This window comes from Coloeus monedula, assembly GCF_965178545.1.
Source record: "Coloeus monedula genome assembly, chromosome: 3".
NCBI lineage: Eukaryota > Metazoa > Chordata > Aves > Passeriformes > Corvidae > Coloeus > Coloeus monedula.
This window is the reverse complement of record NC_138783.1, coordinates 117335276-117356746: the sequence shown is the minus strand read 5'-3', so window position 1 is coordinate 117356746 and position 21471 is coordinate 117335276. Positions and strand designations below refer to the sequence as shown.

The 21471-nt window shown below is 42.7% G+C and overlaps 1 protein-coding gene across 2 annotated transcripts in view; it reads left to right on the top strand.

Annotated features, from left to right (window-relative positions):
* TTC3 (tetratricopeptide repeat domain 3) overlaps window positions 1-20822 on the top strand; it is a 42182-nt gene extending 21360 nt beyond the window's left edge. The window contains exons 21-47 of one of the 2 annotated variants that reach the window (XM_082278358.1): window positions 582-694; window positions 2469-2595; window positions 4007-4129; window positions 4279-4380; window positions 4771-4863; window positions 5229-5293; window positions 5878-6014; window positions 6569-6883; window positions 7527-7790; window positions 8005-8051; window positions 9853-9909; window positions 10958-11034; window positions 11143-11289; window positions 11488-12349; window positions 13437-13502; window positions 13934-14083; window positions 14315-14454; window positions 15106-15174; window positions 15462-15558; window positions 15808-15908; window positions 16365-16458; window positions 16877-16975; window positions 18464-18876; window positions 19399-19519; window positions 19609-19830; window positions 20033-20122; window positions 20685-20822. In XM_082278358.1, the coding sequence (XP_082134484.1) occupies window positions 582-694; window positions 2469-2595; window positions 4007-4129; window positions 4279-4380; window positions 4771-4863; window positions 5229-5293; window positions 5878-6014; window positions 6569-6883; window positions 7527-7790; window positions 8005-8051; window positions 9853-9909; window positions 10958-11034; window positions 11143-11289; window positions 11488-12349; window positions 13437-13502; window positions 13934-14083; window positions 14315-14454; window positions 15106-15174; window positions 15462-15558; window positions 15808-15908; window positions 16365-16458; window positions 16877-16975; window positions 18464-18876; window positions 19399-19519; window positions 19609-19830; window positions 20033-20122; window positions 20685-20789 (4296 nt within the window). In that variant the 3' untranslated portion in view covers window positions 20790-20822. Of the gene's footprint in view, window positions 1-581; window positions 695-2468; window positions 2596-4006; window positions 4130-4278; window positions 4381-4770; window positions 4864-5228; window positions 5294-5877; window positions 6015-6568; window positions 6884-7526; window positions 7791-8004; window positions 8052-9852; window positions 9910-10957; window positions 11035-11142; window positions 11290-11487; window positions 12350-13436; window positions 13503-13933; window positions 14084-14314; window positions 14455-15105; window positions 15175-15461; window positions 15559-15807; window positions 15909-16364; window positions 16459-16876; window positions 16976-18463; window positions 18877-19398; window positions 19520-19608; window positions 19831-20032; window positions 20274-20684 lie in introns of those variants that run through there. The other variant, XM_082278357.1, reaches the window with a different exon arrangement.
* Window positions 20823-21471: the final 649 nt, after the last annotated feature.

The following is a 21471-nucleotide window of genomic DNA, read 5'->3' as shown; positions in this document are numbered from 1 at the left end:
TTAGAATTTATTATCTAGGACTAAATCCTTGATGATTTTGATGAATTAGGTTATCAGATAAAATTTCTTTTCAAGCTTTCAAGTGAGATTCTAAGTATTAAGAAATTACAGCTTCCATAAAATTTTATAGAAATAGGAATAGTTTTTATTTCTGCTTTGTAACGTGGCTCTGAGCTGGTGTTTTGAACCCAAATACTCTGCTCCTAAAACAAGAGGTGGGGGTTGCTTTGGGTTCTGGAAAATGCAAAAATCAGCACTGGGGGTCAGGGGTTTTTTTGGGTGTTTCTTCCTGCAGTGCTTGGTGATTTTCAGTGCCTTACAAGGAATTGAAACACAGCTGAGCTCAGTCATTGAATTCCTTTATTTTACAGCAAGTCTGTGTGTGCAGAATAAATTGGGTTTTTTAGAAAAAGAGAGGGAAGCTTTGCCTGTGATCACAGGGCTGTGTAATTCCATTTACTGTTCCTCAGACTGATCAACAAATAGCACACACTGACCCACTCTAAAGGAGGAAAAAACCCAGGGAAAGTGGAAATACTCTGGCAAAACTCCATGTATTTGTGTCTCACGTTTCTTTTAAGGCATTGGCAAACGCTGAAGTTCAGTTTAAGAAAATAATGGAGGACTATCCAGAGGAAAGTTGTTTTTGTTTGGCACACTACGGGCTTGGAAGGGTTTACCTCAAGCAAAACAGGTTGGTCTAATGGAAAATTTCAGGGTTTGAGGGGAAAAAAAATCATCTTTTTATTTGAGGAGTTGTGTGTGGTGAGGCTTTAATTGTTCTGTGTGAATCACTAAATTCATCCATCAGATGGATTTGGTCCTGCTGGAAGTTTGTTCCTGCTCAGGATCTGATGGAAACTGCTGAACTGAGCTGATTTGAGGGAGTATTTGGGATTCAGGGATAGTCCTGCCCAGCACAGCCCTGCAGTGGGGGAGAGCTTGGGGGAGAAGAACAAAACCCCTTTGTTCTGGGGGGAAAATGCATCCTGAAGAAAGAGGAATTTATCTCATCCCTGGGGAGCTGGAGTGTGACCTTGGATTGAGATAAGGCGGCTCCAGGGAGTCACAAATTCCCTGGAGCAGATAAGGAGGGATGTTTTCCTGAGCTGGCCACATCCCAGAGGGATGGGGGGAGCCTGAATGCAGGGACAGGCCAAGAAACAAACTGAGAACAAAAGGCTGGAGCTGCTCCCAGTGATATTCCTGCTGGAGTTTCTTCCCCATGGGAAGCACGGAGAGGCTGCAAATCCCAGCTGCCATGGGGGCAGGAGCAGTGGGAAGCTTGTGGAGGGATTTTAGGATGGCACTGGTGCTCTGTGGGATCAAAATTCCCCCTAAAGGCTCGTGGTGGGCTGAGCTGGGCTGGCTGGGAGTTCCTCATCCAGCTGTGCTCCTGCTCCTCAGCAGGAGAGGGGAGAAATTCCATGGAAAAGCTGCGGGGTCGAGGTAAAGACAGGGAGACACTTCCTAATCCCTTATAGGAAACAGAGCCACTGGGAGGAAAACCAACTTCTTGTCCATTAAAATAGAATTGGAGAGTGGGAAACAAAGTAAAACAACTGAAACCTCCTTTTTCCTTCCCTCCTTTATCCCAGGCTGGAATTCGCTATCTCATTCCTGACTCTTTTCCCTCTGAGCTGCCCACAGGGATGGGGAATGGGGGAGCTTTTTTCCTTGCTCCTCACAGCTGTGCAGGAGGTTTTGTCCTTTTATCCCTGCTTTTCCCTGAGGTGCCAGAGCCTTGCCCAGCTGTGCCCTGGGCTGGGTTTGTTGGATCCAGCTGGAACTGGGCCTCTCCCATTCCTCAGGGAATGGTCCCCACCTCCCTGCCCACCCTTGCCATGCCAAAATAATGCCAAATAAATAATATTCCATACTAAACCTTCTCCCCTCCTCCTGTGGGATGTCTAAAAGCACCAGCTCAGGGGGTGTTGGGTGCTCAGAGGGAATTCCTCCTTCCTGGCTGAAGTCTCTGTCCCAGGAGCTGCCTGCATCCCATTCCCATGGTTGTGGCTCATTTCCTTGGCAGTTTTGACCCCAAAAAAGTCCCTGCACAGGTGGCGGCAGCTCTGGCCAGCCAGGCTAATCCAGGCAGAGCCATTCCCATGCCTGTACTCCCTGAACTCAGGGAAAACCCAAATCCAGGCAGCAGAGTCTGTGTCCCCTCCCTGGCTGAGCAGCTGAAGGTCACTCGTGTCCCCCATGTCCTCACCCCGAATTCCCACAGCCATGGATCCCTTGGGAGCACAGGCTCATCCCTGCCTGGGTGCTGGGCCCCTTCCTGCCTCACACCTGGAGCGTTTTATCTCGGAGATGAACAGAGCACTGAAGGAGCCAGGTGTTCTCTCATCCCACATCCTCTCACTTGCCACTGTTTGCTCCTGGGAGGATAAGATGACTCCTGGAAGTTGTGAGGGAGATCCTCCCAGGAGATCTGAGTGTGCTTTACCTGTTCCAAACTCCAGATTTGCCTACGCCCTCGACCAGTTCCTGAGGTCAAAGCTAATGATTGATTTCAAGATTATCCCTGGAGTTTTAACCTGGCCAGGAACAACTCAGGTCATCGAGGAGACACGAATGGAGAATTTACAGGTATGTTACTAAAAAAGGAACCAAACAGAAAATTGTGCTCCTCCTCCTTGCCAAGATCCAAGGAAGGTGTGGCTGAATGAAGGATGGGAAGCACCCCGTGGACAGGAGCTCTGTGTCACACTCTGAGACCCCAAGGTGACCTGGCTGAGGATTCAGTGAGAAATTCCAGCTCTCCTTCTTCCACAGTGGGAATTGTGCAGTTCCCACAGGCCAGTGGTTTGGGAGAACAAGCATTGTGTGAGCTCACCAGGCATAGACATTGATCATTGATCATTGATCAGAGGTGACCAAGAAGGGCCTGGGTGTGGCACTCAGTGGCAAAGGTGGGGATGGTTCACAGTGGGATCTTGGAGCTCTTTTCCAGCCTCAGTGATTTTGGGATAAGGTTTGGTTCTCTTCCTTGCACGCTCCCAAACTTTCAGGTGTCAATTCAAAGCAGAATCCTGGAGAGAGCGGTTCGAAATCTGAACTGGCAAAAATGTGAAGTTGAAAATTGCAGTAGCTGCTGCTTTTAAAACCAAATAGGAGACTTTGGCCATGTAGCTCCTGGATAAAACATTGGGATTTCCATGGTAAAATTCCCTGTTTGACTGGAAAAATTGGCACCAGGAGCTGCTCTGCACAGAGGCATTTTTGGCACAGCACAACTCTGAAGGTTTTTCAGTGGATGAGCTTGGCCAAAGTCCCCAGAGCTGCTGAGTTTGTGGTACAAGCAGCACTTCTGGGCTTTTTCCTACCAGAATCCCACCTCAGGATTTCTCACAGACCTCCCCCAGCAACCTGGATACAGCAATCCGTGCTCTGGGAACTCTGGATAATGCAGATACCTGCCAGGGTTTGTCAGGGCTCTGTTCCTAGTGATGTTTTATTGATCTGGGCTCAATTCCAGCCCTGTACTGACTCCACATGAAGCCACTCTGAAGTTTTTCCCTCAGAAATTATCCTGGGAGACCTCCCTGGCTCCCCAGGGCTGGGTCTGAGCTTGATCCTTAGCCCAGATCTCTGGTGAGACACTCTGGGAATGTTGGGAATCTTCAGAAATGAGCCAAAACCTCCCATTTTTGTCCCATGATCTGAGTAATCTGTTTTACCATGTGGACAATGGAAAAATTCCCACCCTTTGGAATTGCTCAGGATGTGGGGCACTGGTTCAGGATAAACCTGCATTTTTCTCTGTGTGTGGAGCTGAGTGCTCACAGCTTCCAGCACTTCCAACAAACCCTGGAATATTTTGGCCATAAAAGGCCAATCTTCCATGGCTGTCACTAGGAAAGAGTTGGTTTTTTTGGGATCAGTCACTGCTTTTCCAAGACAGTTGTGTTTCACTGCAGTCCCCAGGAGTTTGTGAGTAGAAGTGGAATCTTTCCCTGATTTCTGTGCAGTTTGTCTCACGTAGTTCTGTGTTTTCCAGATGGCTTTAAGGAATTATATTGAGGAATGTAAATTCCCTCCAGAGCCAGATGCTGTTTGTCGATATCAGCAGTGCCATGGCTACTCCAAAATCCAAATATTTTTTACAGACCCAGACTTTAAGGTAAATTTTCAGTTGGAAAAGGTTTGAGAAGTAAAACTTGATGTGTTTTCTGCCCCTTTTTATATCATCTGCTGAGCTGAGCTCTGCTTTCTCTTGTGGTTTGATTTTGATTTGTTTTTGGTTCCATTTCTGCCATTTCTCATTTTTAGGGTTTTATACGTGTTATTTGCTGTCAGCAGTGCAGAGTGGAGTTCCACATCAGCTGCTGGAAAAAGCTGAAAACAACAAGCTACAGTGATAAAAATGATAAGGTAAGGCCTCTCCCAGACCAGAATTTTTAAAATTTTTGTCAAGATTCCAGTATTGAGATCTGTGAAGGGATTTCACAAAATTCAGCAGCCAGGATAAAATGAAGGGAAATCGTCAGGCACCATGGGAACTCCTAAAAGTATTCTGGAAGCTGGCTCTTGGGTGTGAAGCTGGAGGAGGGAGCTTTGGGGATAAAAGATGCAACAGATTTTCCATGATTTTTGATTTTCAGCCCTTCCCAAGTCAGCTCTCAGCCAGCGTCCAGGAAGAGTTTAGGATTGTGCTTCCTTTAATTGCTTTGGTCACCTGAAATTAAGAAATGAATTTGTGTGAGGACATAAATTGTGTGTGGATTTCAATCCCTTTGTTTTGTGTGTCCTTTTCTCCTGCAGGATTTTCTTAAGGAAATGTGTTTTACTCCTGATTGTAAAGGCCTTATTTCCAAAATAGTTATTTTCAGTTCTTCTGGGCTGGTAAAATGTGAAGTAAGTATGGTCATATTTTATATGAAAATAATTAGAATATTAAGGGGATAAAGGGAGGATGGGAATGCAACTGCAAAAAAAAAAAAAAAAGTGCTGCCTTAATTACAGAATGTGGTGATTATTTAGGAATATTAATTTCCTGTTCTAGTGGAGCAGGAATTGCCTTGTGGTGTTGGTGAGATTCTCATGGGTGGGCACTGGAGTTCAGTAATCCTTCAGGAATAACTCCCCAGAGCCACAGGAAGATGGAGAAATAATAAAGAATTCTCCCCAGAGCAGAATGGACCTGAGGGAAGCAGAAATGAGTGTTGGGTTTGTTGTGTCACAACCCAAGTGTTATTCCTGTCTCATCCCTTGTTTTGTAGTTTGAACAAAAAATTCCAAAACCCAAGGAGCCACCAAGGGCCTGCATTAAACAGAAATGTTCAAGGTAAGATCTGCACTGTTTGAGTCCATTTCAGAGCAAAGCAGGAGGGGTTTTCATGCCTTCGTACAGAGATTTTGGAAAGTTATGCTTGCCCTTGGCCTGAGAAGCCAAACAAATCTGGTAAAATCCATTGTGATCCCATTATAAAAGCATTTGAATTGTTCCACAGAATTTATTTGGTGTGACTGTTTCAAAAATGCAAATAAAAATGTATTTAGTGCTGCTGCTGCAGTTATTGATACCCACACCTTTCATATAACTGATTTTGCAATTTTTTGGTCAAGTAACCTTTAAATAATGAGGAATCGGGCTGAGAGGACAAACAACAGGTTTTTAAAAATGAAGGGAATAAAATGTTACTATTTGCCTCAAAATGCTGACTTTTAGACTAAGAGTTTTGAAGCCAATCCTAATTCCGACATCTTTAATGGGAGTAAAAATCGTTACGTCTTGAGGACATGGATATTTTTATGAACTTTTGTGGTCTCTGCTTCTAAATGAAGACCACTTTTATTCTATTTATACTCTTCAGTGTGATCTTTTCATCTCAGTTAATGTCTGGCTCGCTGCTGAATTGGTTTTTTCAGTCTTAGGAAGATAAAACTGAAGCAAGAAAAAAAACTGCGGCGAAAACGAGCGCGAGAAGAGGCCCGGAATTCTGCCAGAAAGAAAACTGAGGAAAACCAGGAGGGAAGTGAGCAATCCCAGGACAGTCAGCACAGGGGTGTGTGGAAATGTGGATTATTCTCATTTTTGCATGGAAAGAGTCGTCAGGAATGGGAGGTTTGGAGTTTTTTTTACCCCATACATGTCACACTCAGAGTTCTCTGGATCCCTGTTCAATGGCAGACCCTGATCATTTGGGAGATTTTGGCTTTCCTGTGGATTTGTAAAATCACCTTCATTTATTCCCTGTTTGTTTTGTTTTCAATCTTGGCTCTCTCCTTTTCTGTGGCTCATCTGCAGTTGTGATCCTTGAAGCCACTGCAGGTCACTGTGGCATTGGGACTGCTCATCCTAAAATCTGGGCAAGGTGTTTATTTCTTGAAACAAAAATGTAAATCAGTGTTGGATCAAATTCATAGTGCTCAGGCTCTATGGTAGAAATCCCTATAATTATTTAAATCCTGTAATTTTCAGCCTTGTGATAAAGCAAATCATTCAAAACACCACTGAATCCAAATCACCTGTTTTTGAAAGTTGGTTTTGATGGTGGCAGGGACATGAACTCCTGCTCGTTTTGTGGGTTTTTTTAATTCCCTGTTTTTAATTTCCCAGGTTATGGGCAGTACCTGTGTGCTGGGGACCAGGTGCTGCAGCACATCCGTCGCAATTCGGAGCAGATCAAAGCTGCTGTTCCCGACGCTGCCAAGTTGCTGAAGGAATTACTGCTGTGGGGTGTGGTCAGTCAGGAGGATGTCACCTCCTATTCCCGAAGTAGCAGCACTTCCCAGGAGGTGCTGGAGCAGCTCATCAACTCCTTAATCCAGGAAAAATCCCGGGTGCAGACCAGGGGGTTTCTCCATGTGCTGAGCCAGCTGGGAGAGGTGGATCCCAAAGTGCACAAGTGGCTGAAGCACCTGGATAACCTGGGTGGGTTCCTGTGCAGCAGCACAGGAGAGGAGGAATTCCCTCTTTTCCACTTTCCCTTCTTTTAAACAGCAGAATGAAACTTCTCCTCCTTTTCCTTTCCCTCATTCTAGAGAGGGAGATCCAGCCTGGGTGGCACAGGGGCTCTGCAGGGCTTTGGCCATGCAGGAAGGAGAAAATGGAACAGATTTAATTTTTTAATTGCCTTAAAATTCCAGAACGGGCTTCAGTGCTGAGATTTGGAAGTTAATCTGGTTTTGGAGAGTGAATAATGGTGGGGTTTTGCCATTAGACTTGGAAATAATTTCACGTTGGTGCTCTGCAGTTTCCTGTTGGGTTTGTACTTGCAGGAAGGTGGAATTTTGGGTTTGGGGTTCTTCATTCTGCTCTGTCACATCCATGTCCTTCCAAGAATTCATAATAACATACAAATATTATTATACAAATGATAATTGGTGAGAGCAGAATTTATACCAACCCCATTTCTCATTCTTTTGTTTGCATTTTCGAGGCACAAAAGCTTTGACATCTTCTGTATCTTTAATTTCTTGACCAAACTCTTCCCCTTTTGAAGAGGACTATCGCATTTTAAGCACTAAAAATTTAAAGCTGGAATGAAACATTGGGATTTTTCCATCTCTTTCAGGTCTGACAGCTACAAAAAACTTCCTCCTACAATATGGCCAAGTTCTGCAAGAGCTTGACCTTTCTATTTTAATCCCACTGTGGAACCAGAAATATGGCAGTAAATTTGATTATGTGGCAGCTGATGGTGAAAAGCAAGAGATTTGGGATTATTTCCTCAAACCCCCCCTAGAGAAAACCCGATGTTTTATATGGCTTTTAGAAGAAAACAGAGCACATTTCCCAGGCCTCCATCAAGCTTTAGATGAATTCTTTGATAAAATGGGTGAGTAGGCAAAGGGATCAAACATTGCCAATAAAAATTCACGTTTATTGCTCAGTTTTGAACAGAAAAGTTCTGCAGCTGCGGTTTTGGAGCTGCTGTGGTGGTGGTGGGTGAAGGATTATCACAAAAATTGCTGTGATTTCCCAGTTAAATGGTAAATGAGATCAAATATTGTTATTTCCATGAATCACCATGACTCTTCTCCTTCCAACAGCTGACCCAACCATTATATTAAAGAAGCAAGGAAATGAAAATTTATCAGTAAGTGAACTTCATTTGTGTTTGGTCTCAGCTCAGAAAGAAGTTTGTTGGTATTTTAGAAAAGGAAATCTTTTGCAGCCTCATCCTTCAGACTTAATATGAGATTTCATCTCTTCTTGTAGCTCCCTTTTCTTAAATTATTTGATATTTGCATTAGTTAATAATAATTATTAAAGTGTTCCTCATTCTGAATCACTTTGGGATTGGTGTCATCATTAAAATCCATCCCAACTGGCAGAAATATATTCTGTATTTCAGTTAATTCTGGGTTTGAGGCACTCACATTTAAAGTTCTTGTCTGCAGTTAAATTTACCTTTACAAATCCAGGATTTACTTTTGATTCAGAATAAAGCTTTAGAGTCAATTAATTTACATACTAATAAAATGCAGCTTTTAAAAACGTTAATAAAATGCAAATTTAAAAATGTACACGTTAATGAAATGCAGAATTTTAAATGCACACATTAATAAAATGCAGATTATTTAATGTACACATTAATAAAAATCAGATTTTTTAATGCACACGTTAATAAAATGCAGATTTTTAAAATGTACTTGTTAAAAAAATGCAAATTAAAAAATGTACACATTAGTAAAATGCAGAATTTTAAATGTACACATTAGTAAAATGCAGAATTTAATGCATGCACTGATAATGTACATGTTAATAAAATGCAGAATTTTAAATGTACATGTTAATAAAAATCAGAATTTTTGATGTACATATTAATAAACTGCAGATTTTTTTAAATGCACACATTAATAAAATGCAGATTTTTTTAATGTACACATTAGTAAAATGCAGAATTTTTAATGTGCACATTAATAAAAGGCAGAATTTTAAATGTGCCCATTAATGAAATGCAGATTTTTTATGTAAACATTAATAAAATGCAGAATTTTAAATGTACACATTAATAAAAATAGATTTTTTAATGTAAACGTTAATAAAATGCAGATTTTTAAAATGCACACATTAATAAAATGCAGATTTTTAATGTACACATTGATAAAATAAAGATTTTTAATGTACACATTAGTAAAATGCAGAATTTCAAATGTGCACAGTAATAAAATGCAGATTTTAAATGCACACATTAATAAAATGCAGATTTTTAAAATGTGCACAGTAATAAAATGCAGAATTCTTAATGTACATGTTAATAAAAATCAGAATTTTTGATGTACATATTAATAAAAAATCAGATATTTTTAATGTAAACATTAATAAAATGCAGATTTTTAATGTATACATTGTAAAATGCAGAATTCTTAATGTACATATTAATAAAAGTCAAAATTTTTAATGTACATGTTAATAAAATGCAGATTTTTAATGTAAACATTAATAAAATGTAGATTTTTTTAAATGCACATATTAATAAAATGCAGATTTTTAAAAGTTACACATTAGTAAAATGCAGAGTTCTTAATGTACACATTAATAAAAATCAGAATTTTTAATGCACACGTTAATAAAGTGCAGATTTTAATGCACACATTAATAAAATGCAGATTTTTAATGTACACATTGATAAAATAAAGATTTTTAATGTACACATTAGTAAAATGCAGAATTTCAAATGTGCACAGTAATAAAATGCAGATTTTAAATGTACAGATGAATAAAATGCAGATTTTTTTAATGCACACATTAATAAAATGCAGATTTTAAAAATGTGCACATCAATAACATAAGAATTAATAAGAATTAATTCAAATTTTGGTTCCTTCAGCTTTGTGTAGCTTGGAAAACTGAAGCAACGTTTGCTGTGACTTTGTTGCATTTTTCTGTTTCAGAATAATGAAATCAAAGTTAAAAACAAAAACAGGAAGAAGAATTTGAAAGATTCAAAGGTCAGTAGCTTTTGAAGCTGCTAAAACAGATGTTACCAAGCAGAGAGCACTTTGTAATACTAAAAACCCGCCCAAAAATCCTAAAAACTGCTTTTTTTTTTTGAGAATTTCTGGCATTCAGGTGGACAGGGGCTGTTTTCCTCAATACCTTGAGGAGAATCCTTAGGGAAGTAGCTTTGCCTGAAGTAAAATTAAGCTGTGAGGACTCCAAGTGTGTAATTTTGTTAAAATGCATCAGGATAAAGCTATTTTTAAACTTATTTAGACTCAGGTTGGCTCTGACTGGAGTCACCTTCCACTGGCCTAATCCTGAATTATTGTTGTGATCTCAATTTGCCAAGTGGGAAGAAGTGAATTCAGTGCCAAAGTTCCCTGTAATGCTCAGAAATGTTACTAATGATTCATTATTTTATAGATTTGATTGGAATATTATTCTGCCTGAGTCTTACACTGCCTTTTGGAGGATTTTGCTTTATTGAAAGCCTCAGGTCCAGCTTGGTGCCCCCAACTTTTAATCATTATAATCAATTTCAAGAGGAAACTTTAGATTTTTTCCTCTTCTCGTCAGCCAGGATTTCTTTTTTTCTGAATTAAGTGCATTTATTTGTGTATTTCTGAATTATGAGATAATAAAAATTAAGACAATTGAAATGTCTGTAGTGGTGTGGACAATAATCAATGTCACATCAAAGCATGTGGAATTAGGGATAATTCCTGCTTGTGGTGAAGTTGTTACAGCCTCAGATGTAAAAGAAAGTTTGATTAAATGTTGATGAAATTGGTAAAAAAAGAGGGATTTGGGGCTGAATATCCCAGTTTCTTTTTCCTAAATAAGTTCTGAAGAAGAAATGAGTAATTTTAGATTAAAAACTTTCTTGCTGTGGCTTAGCACGGATAATTTTACCTGGGAATTTTGCAGTTCATGGTGGCCATGATGAATTTATAGGACAAAATTCAGTGTAAATAACTTACTCCTGGTCTTTGCAGTGGATTATTTTCCACAGGCTTTTTGTGAGGTAAAAGCTAAAAGAAATCTGTTTTCAATTAGTCTATTTTAGTATTATCCAGTGGAGTTAGTACAGCACCACGAGAAGAAGAGAAGATATTTATAGAAGAAAATAATTTGTGAGTATTTTATTCTGCTTTTCTTGCCCAAACTCCAGAGTGCTGGAGAAGAATCCCTTACAAACACCAAGGCTGGGTTAACTTTATTTTTTTCTGCTGATTTTTAAGGTACAGAGATTTTACCAATGAACCATTTGTAATCCCAGACTATCTCCAGGAGCAACTGGCCGAATTTGAAGCTCTCTATAATGTTTCAAATAGTAACAATTATCAAATTAATAATAATCCAGATCCAATCAGTGAGAATTTATATGAGTGAGTATAAATTCCTGGGCTCAGCAGCTTCGGGGGGTTACATTTTACTTCATCATTTGAATAATTTTTTGGATTAATTGGAATCCTGGGGGTCTGGTGTGGCCAGGAAGGAGTGGATTGATGTTTTGTGAAATACAATTTCAGAATTACATTGAAAAACTTCAATTAATAATAACAATTCTCTTTTTTTCCCCCAAGTTATTTCTCTCAAATCTTGGAAGAACATGGCCCTCTGGAAATTAATAATAAGTTACTGGTTGGGGAATATGAAAATTTCCCTGAGGAAACTCGGAAGGTGGTGGAAGATGAAGGGGGCCTGGAACCCTTCCTGCTGAAATCCCTTCGTTTCATTATGGTGGATAATCTGATTGGATTAAGGAAGCACTCAGTCCTTTTGGAAGGAAATCCAAGCAGAAATGAGACTGGAAATAAAGAGGAAAATTATATAGGTGGGGAATTCCAAGGGAATTCCTCCCAGAGCAAGCTGCAGTTGAATCCCTATGCTGAGGAATTCAAGCCGCTGTCGTACCCTGTGGAACCCCCTTTATCAGCACCTGCTAATTTAACAGATTATGAGACTCCACAGCATTTGCCCTGTTCTTTCCCTGCTTCCTGCACACCTGGGAGTCCTCTGGAGAACGAGGGTGTTTATTCCATGGAAAACGAGTCGCTGTTTCCAGGTGTTTTACTAAAGGGCTTTGAGTCCCAAGGCCCTGCTGTGTTCTTGCCTCAGAGCTCCTGGGGTTATCAATATGGAATATTGCCTGTGCCTTCTGCCCTGGCTCAGCCTGGATATATTTATGCTGATCCTGCAGCTTGTCAGGATAATCAGGAATCAGCAATTTCACATAGGAAATACATCCCTGGAGGTTCTGTGCCAGCTGAAATCCAGGAGTACAAAGGCCTTTGGGGCCACTCGGAGAACTCTGATAAGGAGGATTCTGCTTTTCCAAATGGTTCTGGTGAAGCTGAACAGAGTAAATGGGTTAAGAAGGAAATGGGAAGGAGGAATAAATCTGGGAGGACGAGCAATCCTCACACGAGGATGGTGGCTGTTCAGGTAAGGAATGGGAAGAGAACAATGCTGGAGAGATTTTAAGGCCACCAGGATGAGCAGAGGGATGGAGCAGCTCTGCTGGGAGGAAAGGCTGCGAGAGCTGGGATTGTTCAGCCTGGAGAGGAGAAGCTTTGGGCTGAGCTCAGGGTGGCCTTGCAGGGCCTGAAGGAGCTGCAGGAAAGCTGGAGAGAGACAATTCCCAAGGCATGGAGGGCCAGGAGCCAGGGAGTGGCTTCCCAGTGCCAGAGGGCAGGGCTGGATGGGAGATTGGGCAGGAATTGTTCCCTGGCAGGGTGGGCAGGCCCTGGCACAGGGTGCCCAGAGCAGCTGGGGCTGCCCCTGGATCCCTGGCAGTGCCCAAGGCCAGGCTGGACATTGGGGCTTGGAGCAGCCTGGGACAGTGGGAGGTGTCCCTGCCAGTGCAGGGGTGGCACTGGATGGGCTTTAAGGTCCCTCCCCACCCAAACCATTCCATGATTCCTGAGAACTTTCTGTTTAAGTTGCTGCCACTTTGTGTGAGGACTCATTTTTCATTTGTGATTCTTCAGAGCTGGTTGCTGAATTTTGTTCAGCCTGAAGTTTTTGCAGCTCTTTTCCCTGGGTGTCTCAGAGGGAGCTGCTGCACATCAGTTTCACCTTCACTTTAGAGAGGAAACCAAGTTCTTCTGTGTCATTATTTTTCCTTTTGTGATTAGTTCAGGGATTTGTTTTCACTTCCACAACATCTGAGGATTTGGATTTGTGGAGAAGAGGAGGCTCAGGGGGGACCTTCTCACTCTGCAACTCCCTGACAGGAGAGTGAGACAATTCCTGCAAATCTTGAATTTTCAGACATTTAGAGCATGGCTTTGTTTAAAGACTGACAGAACTGCTTGGAATTGCTTGTGGTGAATGAAATCAGGGAAAGATAAAAAAAAAACCCCTTGCAGAAACAGCTCCCCAGTGTTTCCCTACATCATTTATAGACCTGGATTAGAGCTGGATTTGTAAAAACATAGGGGAGGTGCAAAAGCTCCAAGCCAGGGCAGCTCATCTGTGAACTGAGAGAAGCTTTTTAATCAACTCTTAATAATCTTTTTTTGTGTTCTAGGTAAACCAGGAAGTTGCTGATAGGGAAACCAATACTTTGCCTTTCCATCCATATGAAAATCAACAAGTAAGTTCCCTGCATCTTGGTTTGCATTTCTCCTGAAGGAGGTTAAAGGAATGCCCAGAAACTGAATAGTGAAGAAATAAAAACTCTCTGAAAACAACAGGTTTTAACAGATATTTTGTGGTTTGGGTTGTTTGGCTGTTTGTGTTCTGTGATGTTCTTGGAAACATCACCCAGCCCCACAAGGAGATGATTTTTGAGCTTTGTTCTGATGGCTTTGTTCTGTAGCTCTTCAGATGTTGAATGTTTCGGGGAAATGCTATTTCCTCTCTCAAAACCTGGATTTCAGTATTCCCTTTGGGCATAGAGACAGCTCAGAGTGGTGTCAGTGGCAGGTTTATGTCTGTACCAGGAGATAAAAAGTGAGAAAATGTGGCCTTTGAACTGGTAACAGGTATAAATCAAACTGGTGTTTGTAACTGATTAATTTTCAGGGAGATCTTCTGCGCATGGAGAAGGAGCACCAGGTATTAAAGGAACAACTTAAAGAAGCAGAGGAGAAATTTGAGCAGTTACAAAGCAGAAGCGTGGAGGAAATTGGTGCTTTGGAAGAGCTCCTGAAAAAAAGTATTGAAGAGACTGAGGTAAAGTTTTTCCCCATGGATCAGAGGTTGTGGAATCCCCTGGATCCCTGGAAGTGTCCAAGGGCAGCTTGGACAGGGCCTGGAGCAGCCTGGGACAGTGAAAGGTGTCCTTCCCACCCAAAGCATTCCAGGATTCCCTGATTGCTCATAAACATCCTCAGTCTGCTCCAACTTTTATTTGAATAAACCACTATTTTCAGAAATAAAAGTTCTGTTCTTTCCTGCCTCCAGGTCTCCCAGAATGAGCTGGATTGGTTCCACCAAGACTCGGAAACGCAAATGAAGAAATGGCAGCAGGAGAAGAAGGAAAGTCGGGAGAACTTAAAAGCCCTGAGGAGCACAGCTAAAAAACACTCAGACACCAGTGAGAGGTATGATTGGAAATAGATTTGCATCCCCTCATTCTGACAGTCTAAAGACTTCAGAAATCTTTAAGGAAATTTAATCCTTGGCTGTGAAACCAGCCAGACACTTTCTCCCAGGATTAGGCTGAAATACGGACATGGCCACTTCCTTATTTTGTATTTCTTGGCAAATTACAGGTAAACATCTAAACTAGCTTTTAGGTAACTGATGAAACCCACTTAGCAATAATTCTTCTAATCAGATTTGACAATTCCTGCTGTATTTTCATGTCCTCTCAGTTTACAGAGCCCAGACTTTGGATGCCTTTGTTTTCTCTTTAGTCTTAAGTAGTTTGGGCCAAATCTCTCTTAAAAAATCATCAGCCAGTTTTTATATTAATGACTGATTTGTTAGGAATAAATTTAAATGTATTTAGAATAGAATCCCTGAATAGTTTGGGTAGGAAGGGACTTTAAAGACCCATCTGATTCCAGCCCCTTCCACTATCCTTGGCTGCTCCAACCTGGCCTGGGGCACTTCCAGGGCTGGGAATTCCATAATTCCTGTGGTATCAAACAGCATCTAAAAGCTACAGATTGTCCTGGTGGTTATAGAGGAACCAGATTTGCCAATCAACCTTTGTCACAACAAGCTTAATGAATGTTTGATTCCTGTAGGTATTTGAAGACCATTGATGACAAGGAGAAGCAATATAATGAGTGTTTAAATACATTTCTGGAGACCAGGTAAAACTCATGTCCCTTTCAGCAATATTTACATTTTTCTGCTTCACTCTGGGTAAAGGCTTAGGGGAATATAAGCACTTTAACACATATTTCTTACTCTGAGTTAATTTGCTTTTACTTACCGTGAGTAAATATTAATATTTAGAAGAATAAAAATCATATTCTCATATATTTCCCTTGATTACATGACACTGAGTAGCTGTAAAAAACCTCTAAAATGGCATAAATTTTAAATAGTGCTTTGCTGTGACTGTTACTCAAATACTTCCCTTCTGTTTCTTTCACAGTAATAAATTTGCTAGTGAGAAAGGAAAATTGGAAGAGCTGATAAAAAAGAGTCAAGATAACAGCCAGGAGTGTGAGAAAAGAGCTGTTAAAGCAGAGGTACAAACAAAAAAAATCCTTAAAACCTTTTTTTTTTTCAAGAGCTGGGGTTGTTTGTGCTGATTGGAGGTGGAGAAATGATACCAAAAATATTGGAAGTGCCAGGGATGGAAACTCCACTTGAAATTCCTCACTGTAGGGACTGTGTGTGCACTTCAAACCACCAAACTCTTGTTTAAATTCCTATTAAAATCCTAGTTCAAGGTTTTATCCCTTTTTTTTTTTTTGTTATTTTTTGTTTGGTTCCAGGTCTCAGTGCTCCAGACCTGGAAGGAAACTGAAATCTGGAAGCTCAAAGGCACCATTGCCAAGGCAGAAGGAAATCTCAGGATGCTGAAGGCACTGAGCAGGTACTGGGAGTTCCCAGCAGGAATTCCACTACTCCTGGTTGTTAATTATTTAATTTTCTAATTATTCTAATTATTTTATATTGTATTATTATTTAAAATTATTTTTATTTTGTTACATAATTGTGTAAAATCTACAATATTTATAAGAAGTACTAGATTATAATATAAATGTGCACAGGATTGGGGGTAAATAGTATTTCCCCAATCAAAATACAGCTGGAAATTGAGTCTCATCCTTATCCTTGTGTCTTTCTGAGCTGGGAAAATCAGATTATCTTGGTAATAATAATTCCAGTTATCCCTGGAAAAGGGCTGCAGTGTAACTGATTTTAACCTGAAACCCGTTGAAAACTTTAACTGGGATTAATTGCTGAGGGAGGAACTATTGGGACAACACCACTGGTCTCAAAAATTATGGGAATGTTGGAGTTTAACTGCAAATCCTCAATATTTCAGCAGCTCGGCTTCAGCAGCTCCTGTGTTGAAGTCCCAGATTGATTCCTGGGAAATATTTATTGCAAATGTCAAGAAACAACTGGAAAAAGTCGAGGTAAAACTTCATTTCTCTCCACAAGCTTTTAAGTTGAACTTTGGAAATGAAAACATTTAATAACGTTGCATTCCTTTTAAAAACACCAACAGCTTGTCCTCCAAATGCTGAGGGGAATTTTTTTAATTACAAAAGAGACAGTTTGGAGTCCAGGTTGTTAATTTCTAGTGGATATATTTCATTTTTTAAAGGCAGAAATCTGTCCTTTATACCCTTGCTTCAACATTGCATCCCACATGAAGAAATCCGGTTTTTTGGGTTCGTGACCTTTAGAAATCCATGGAACCTCTTAAAAAAACCCCAGCAGGGAACTCTCTGAGAAATTCTGATGTAAAATGTGATTTTTAAGGAAGAGGGAGCTCTGTGGATGCTGATGTGGAGGAAGATGATGGTTGCTTGGTTGGTTTTCCTTCTGCAGGCTGAGTATGACAAAAAAATTGAGCTGGTGAAAAACGGTGCCCGGAACTGCCTCAGTAAAGTGGAAATCGTGGATGTTCCTTATCCTCAGGGAGTTCTTGTGAGTATCCCACCTTCCACAGCAGGTCCAGTGCTTGGAATCTCCCTCAGCGTGGCTGGCAGTGGTGGGAGGTGTCCAGGGAGAACTGGAATGTGCAGCCTTGGACGCACAAAATCCCAGCTCCAGAGGAAAAGGGGATGGAGATGAGCCTGGGGAAGGCCAGGGAGCAGCACATTCCCAACTCCTGTGAGAGGCTCAAGCTGTTCAAAGTTGATTCCTCACTGAGTTTTGTACTTTGTGGGGTTCCTGTAGCACCAAAATCCTGGGATTCCAGAATGGGTTGGGTTGGGAGGGACCTTAAAGCCCATCCAGTTCCATGGGCAGGGACACCTCCCACTGTGCCAGGCTGCTCCAAGCCCCAATGTCCAGCCTGGCCTTGGGCACTGCCAGGGATCCAGGGGCAGCCCCAGCTGCTCTGGGCACCCTGTGCCAGGGCCTGCCCACCCTGCCAGGGAACAATTCCTGCCCAATCTCCCATCTAACCCTGTCTTCCTCCAGCTCAAAGCCATTCCCTGTGTCCTGTCCCTCCATCCCTTGTCCCAAGTCCCTCTCCAGCTCTCCAGGAGCTTCTTCAGGCACTGGAAGGGGCTCCCTGGAGCATTCTCTGCTCCAGGTTGAACAGCCCCAAAATCCATCAGGACAAGCCCCACTATGCAGAATCCCAGGATCCCTGAGGCTGGAAAAGCCCTCCCAGCCCAGCCAGGCCCAGCTGTGCCCAATGCCCACCTTGTCCCCAGCCCAGAGCACTGAGTGCCACCTCCAGCCCTTCCTGGGACACCTCCAGGCATGGGCACTCCAAACCTCCCTGGGCAGCTCTTTCCAAGGTCTGAGCTCCCTTTCCATGGGGAAATGAGAGCAGCCCCAGGAAATGCTGTTCACAGATGTTTTCTCATGGGCCAACAGCTCCACCAATGCCTTGCTCAAATCTCAGCAGTTTCTTCTGAACCCTCTGATTGGTCCTTTTTAGATTTATTTTTTTAATATATATTTTTTTTTTCTCTGCAGAAAATCTTGGGGTTTGTTGGTTTGTTTGTGTTTTTGGTTTTTTTTTTTTTTTTTGTTCTGGGTATAATTGAGATTCAGGGCTCTGTTCTAATATTTGTTATTGCACTTTTTCTGGGCTTCTGCAAGTTCCTCTCCTGCATAATTCCCCACTTATTTTTAGGTCTGTCCTTTCTATTTATTGACACAGAATATGGAGACAACTTAATCACCACCAATTTATTGGGGAAAAGCAACTCCTGAACCCCTTGTTCTGCATTTGGAATTTATTTTTCCTGCAGTAACACCAGAGTGACCTTTTAGAAGAGAAATAATCACGGGGTCAGACACCTGCCCTGATCTTAGGGAGTTCTTAAGATAAATTGCTGTGACCTTCCAGGTCCTGGGCACAGCCAAACCTGTCACAATTCAGACTGCAAATACTCCAGAGTTCAACTTGATTGGTTTCAATCACTGTTTTTCCTGTGAAATGTGTTTGTTTCCTAGACGATACCAGGCAGACCTCCCATGTGTGATCCTGCCATTGTCACCTACTGCTCGGCACCTGCTCATCCCAGTCCCCTTCCTGCATTTTTGAGTTCTGATGGAAAAGCTCCAGCCCAGCCTTCACTCCAAGCACAGACCGGAGCTAAGCCAGCACCTGCCACCTCTGAGGGTTCTTCTGCAGCTGGGAAAATGCATCCCAAAGCTCCAGAGGGATCACATTCCAATCAACTCTCACCATCCTGCCCGTCAGGGATTTCTGGGAGTAACACCCAGCATGTCCAGGCCAGCCAGAGCCACCAGGATCCCTCAGCTCTGCAGCCAAGGCCTTCTGGAATTCCAAACAACAAAAAGCTTCCAAAAGCCATTGAAAATATTATTGCCCAGCTCCAGAGTATATTCCCAAACTACAGCAGGTATGGATTGAAGGAGTGCTGTGAAAGACGGTCTGAACAGCCAGGGATGAAGTGCAAGAGGAATTGATTTTATTCTGCTGACAAGGGGTGGAGGGACAGGAAAAGGGGAATGGCTTTTAACTGCCAGAGAGTGGGGTTAGATGGGATCTTGGGCAGGAATTGTTCCCTGGCAGGGTGGGCAGGCCCTGGCACAGGGTGCCCAGAGCAGCTGGGGCTGCCCCTGGATCCCTGGCAGTGCCCAAGGCCAGGCTGGACATTGGGGCTTGGAGCAGCCTGGCACAGTGGGAGGTGTCCCTGCCATGGCAGGGGTGGCACTGGATGGTTTAAAGTCTCTCCCAACCCAAACCATTCCATGATTCTGATGATTGTTTAGGGGTTTGATCCTGGTTACTGAGAGTTATTGGGAGCAGGAACCTGCATCAGTTCATGGGAAAAGTTGGTGTCTTTTGATCCTGCTGGGATCACAGAGCCTGCAGTGCCCCCCAGATGCCATCTCTGACCCTGCCTTTCCTGTCCCTCCAGCTCAGACTTCATTGGCTTCATCAGGGACACGCAGAGGAGAAATGGGAACACCCTGGCAGGCCTGAGCCCGGAGGAAATCCTCAGACGGGTCACGGAGCTCATCCTGGACCAGCGGCTCCAGGTACTGGGGCTGGAGCTGCTCCCCTTCCCCCCATGGAAAGCAGAGCAGCACAGCCCCAAGGAACACAATTCCCTTTGATCCCTGTGCAGGCACCACCTCCAGCAGGCAGGGCCGTGCATTCCCTGGACTCTGCTCCCCCGGCGGCAGCGCGGAGCCGGGAAGTGCCTGCGGAAGGAATCGCCCCCGGCTCCCCCCGGGCAGCACCTGCCCCTAAAAACAGCTCCAGTAAAAACCCCCCTCAGCCAAACCTGCAGCCCTGGGGAAATGCTGGAGCAATACCTAAAGCCAAATGGAAAAAGCAGGACAATGCTGTAAGTTTCCCACTGTTTCTATGGAGTTGTTGCTTTGTACAGGACACGAAATAATCCAGGAAAAAAAAAGAACTGCTTCGTTTATTTTGTGTACAAAAACCTAAATAGACTTGGTTAAAGTCAGTGACCTTGTTAATCGAGTAGAAAGTGCTGGTTAATTGCTGATGGTTTTTATATAACTGAGCATTCCTTTCCTGGCCAGGCCTCCAGTGAGGATCCCTGCACGATCTGTCACGATGAGCTGAGCAGAGACTCCTGTGAGCTCGAGTGTGGGCATCACTTCCACAGGGAGGTGAGTTCTGGTCTTGTTCCTGATCTCCACTTGCTAAAAACCACCCCTTTACCCTCCCCTTACCCTTCAGTGCTTAAACAGCGGGGCACAATTTGCTTTTCCAGCCTTTGCCCCCCAAAACGTGCCCCACAGCCAGCCTGACTGCGTCAGAAAGCTTCAGGTGGTTTTTTTAAAAGTAAAATAATTCATCAGTGAATTTAAGCTGATTCTTCAGAGGGTGAATTTGGTTAGGACTGTCGGCAGCACACTCAGGGAATGGGCTATCCCTAAAAACCCTGCATTTTGCCACCTGATAGTGGAAACTCAGGGAGTGAAAAAGTCAGGATTATGCTGGAGTAACTCCACGTTTCTGTCTGTGCCTTTTCCCCTTTACCTTTTTTGTTTAACGCTGATTTCTTCTCGCAGAACGAATTTGATTAGAGCAGGAGAACAGTTCTCCAACCCCAAATTTCAGTGGTGTAGAACTTGTTGAAGAGCTTCCCCATTAGTGCAAATTCTTTCCAGCCTCCAGCTGGACTCCTCTTCCCAGATTTTGTCTCTCACCCTCTCCCTGTCCCCGCAGTGCATCCGAACGTGGCTCAAGCAGCATTCCAGCACCTGCCCCATCTGCCGTGTCCATGCTCTGCTTCCTGAGGATTTCCCTGAGCTTCCTGCCTGGAACAAGTAAAGCTGAACCTGCTTTTACCTCCACACTTATATACTAAGATGCAAAAGGGCTGCAGCATAACCCCAGTGATGGGGGACAGGACAGAACCCTGGGTTTATTGGCAAGGGGAACAGCCTCAGGATTTGGCCCTTGGCATTGAGCCACAGCGTTCCAAGATCAAGGATTTCTCCTTCCTGCCTAAAGCTGTGGAGTTCAGGGCTGGCAGCACACAAAACTGGTGGATTTTTGGCTAAGGGACACTGAAAGTACCAGATTATGTCATCTGAAAGGCCAGTGTGTAATTCCTGTGAAGAGGGGGCTTTTCACTCAGATTTATTCCAGTATCAAACAAGTAGGTGACCCAAAGGATGGACCAGCAGAACTGGACCAGCCACACCATTCCCTTCCACTGGCACAAACAATTCAGGATTCAAGCCTGCTCTGGTCTTTGCAGTTCATCCCTGCAGCTTCTCTCTCCTAAATCCACAGCTGAGAATTCAAATCATTTAAATAATAACTTTTAGTAACATTTTGAAACTGGAATTTTAAATTATTCGTATGGATCAATTCTTTAATCTCAAAATAAGGTTGAAATTTGAATTTCCCCCCTTGTTGAAGAGCTGGTCTGTTGAAATGGGGAGGATTTTAAAAAAGGATTTTTTAAAGGATTTTTAAGCAACACTTCCTCTGTATTTTGTGCAGG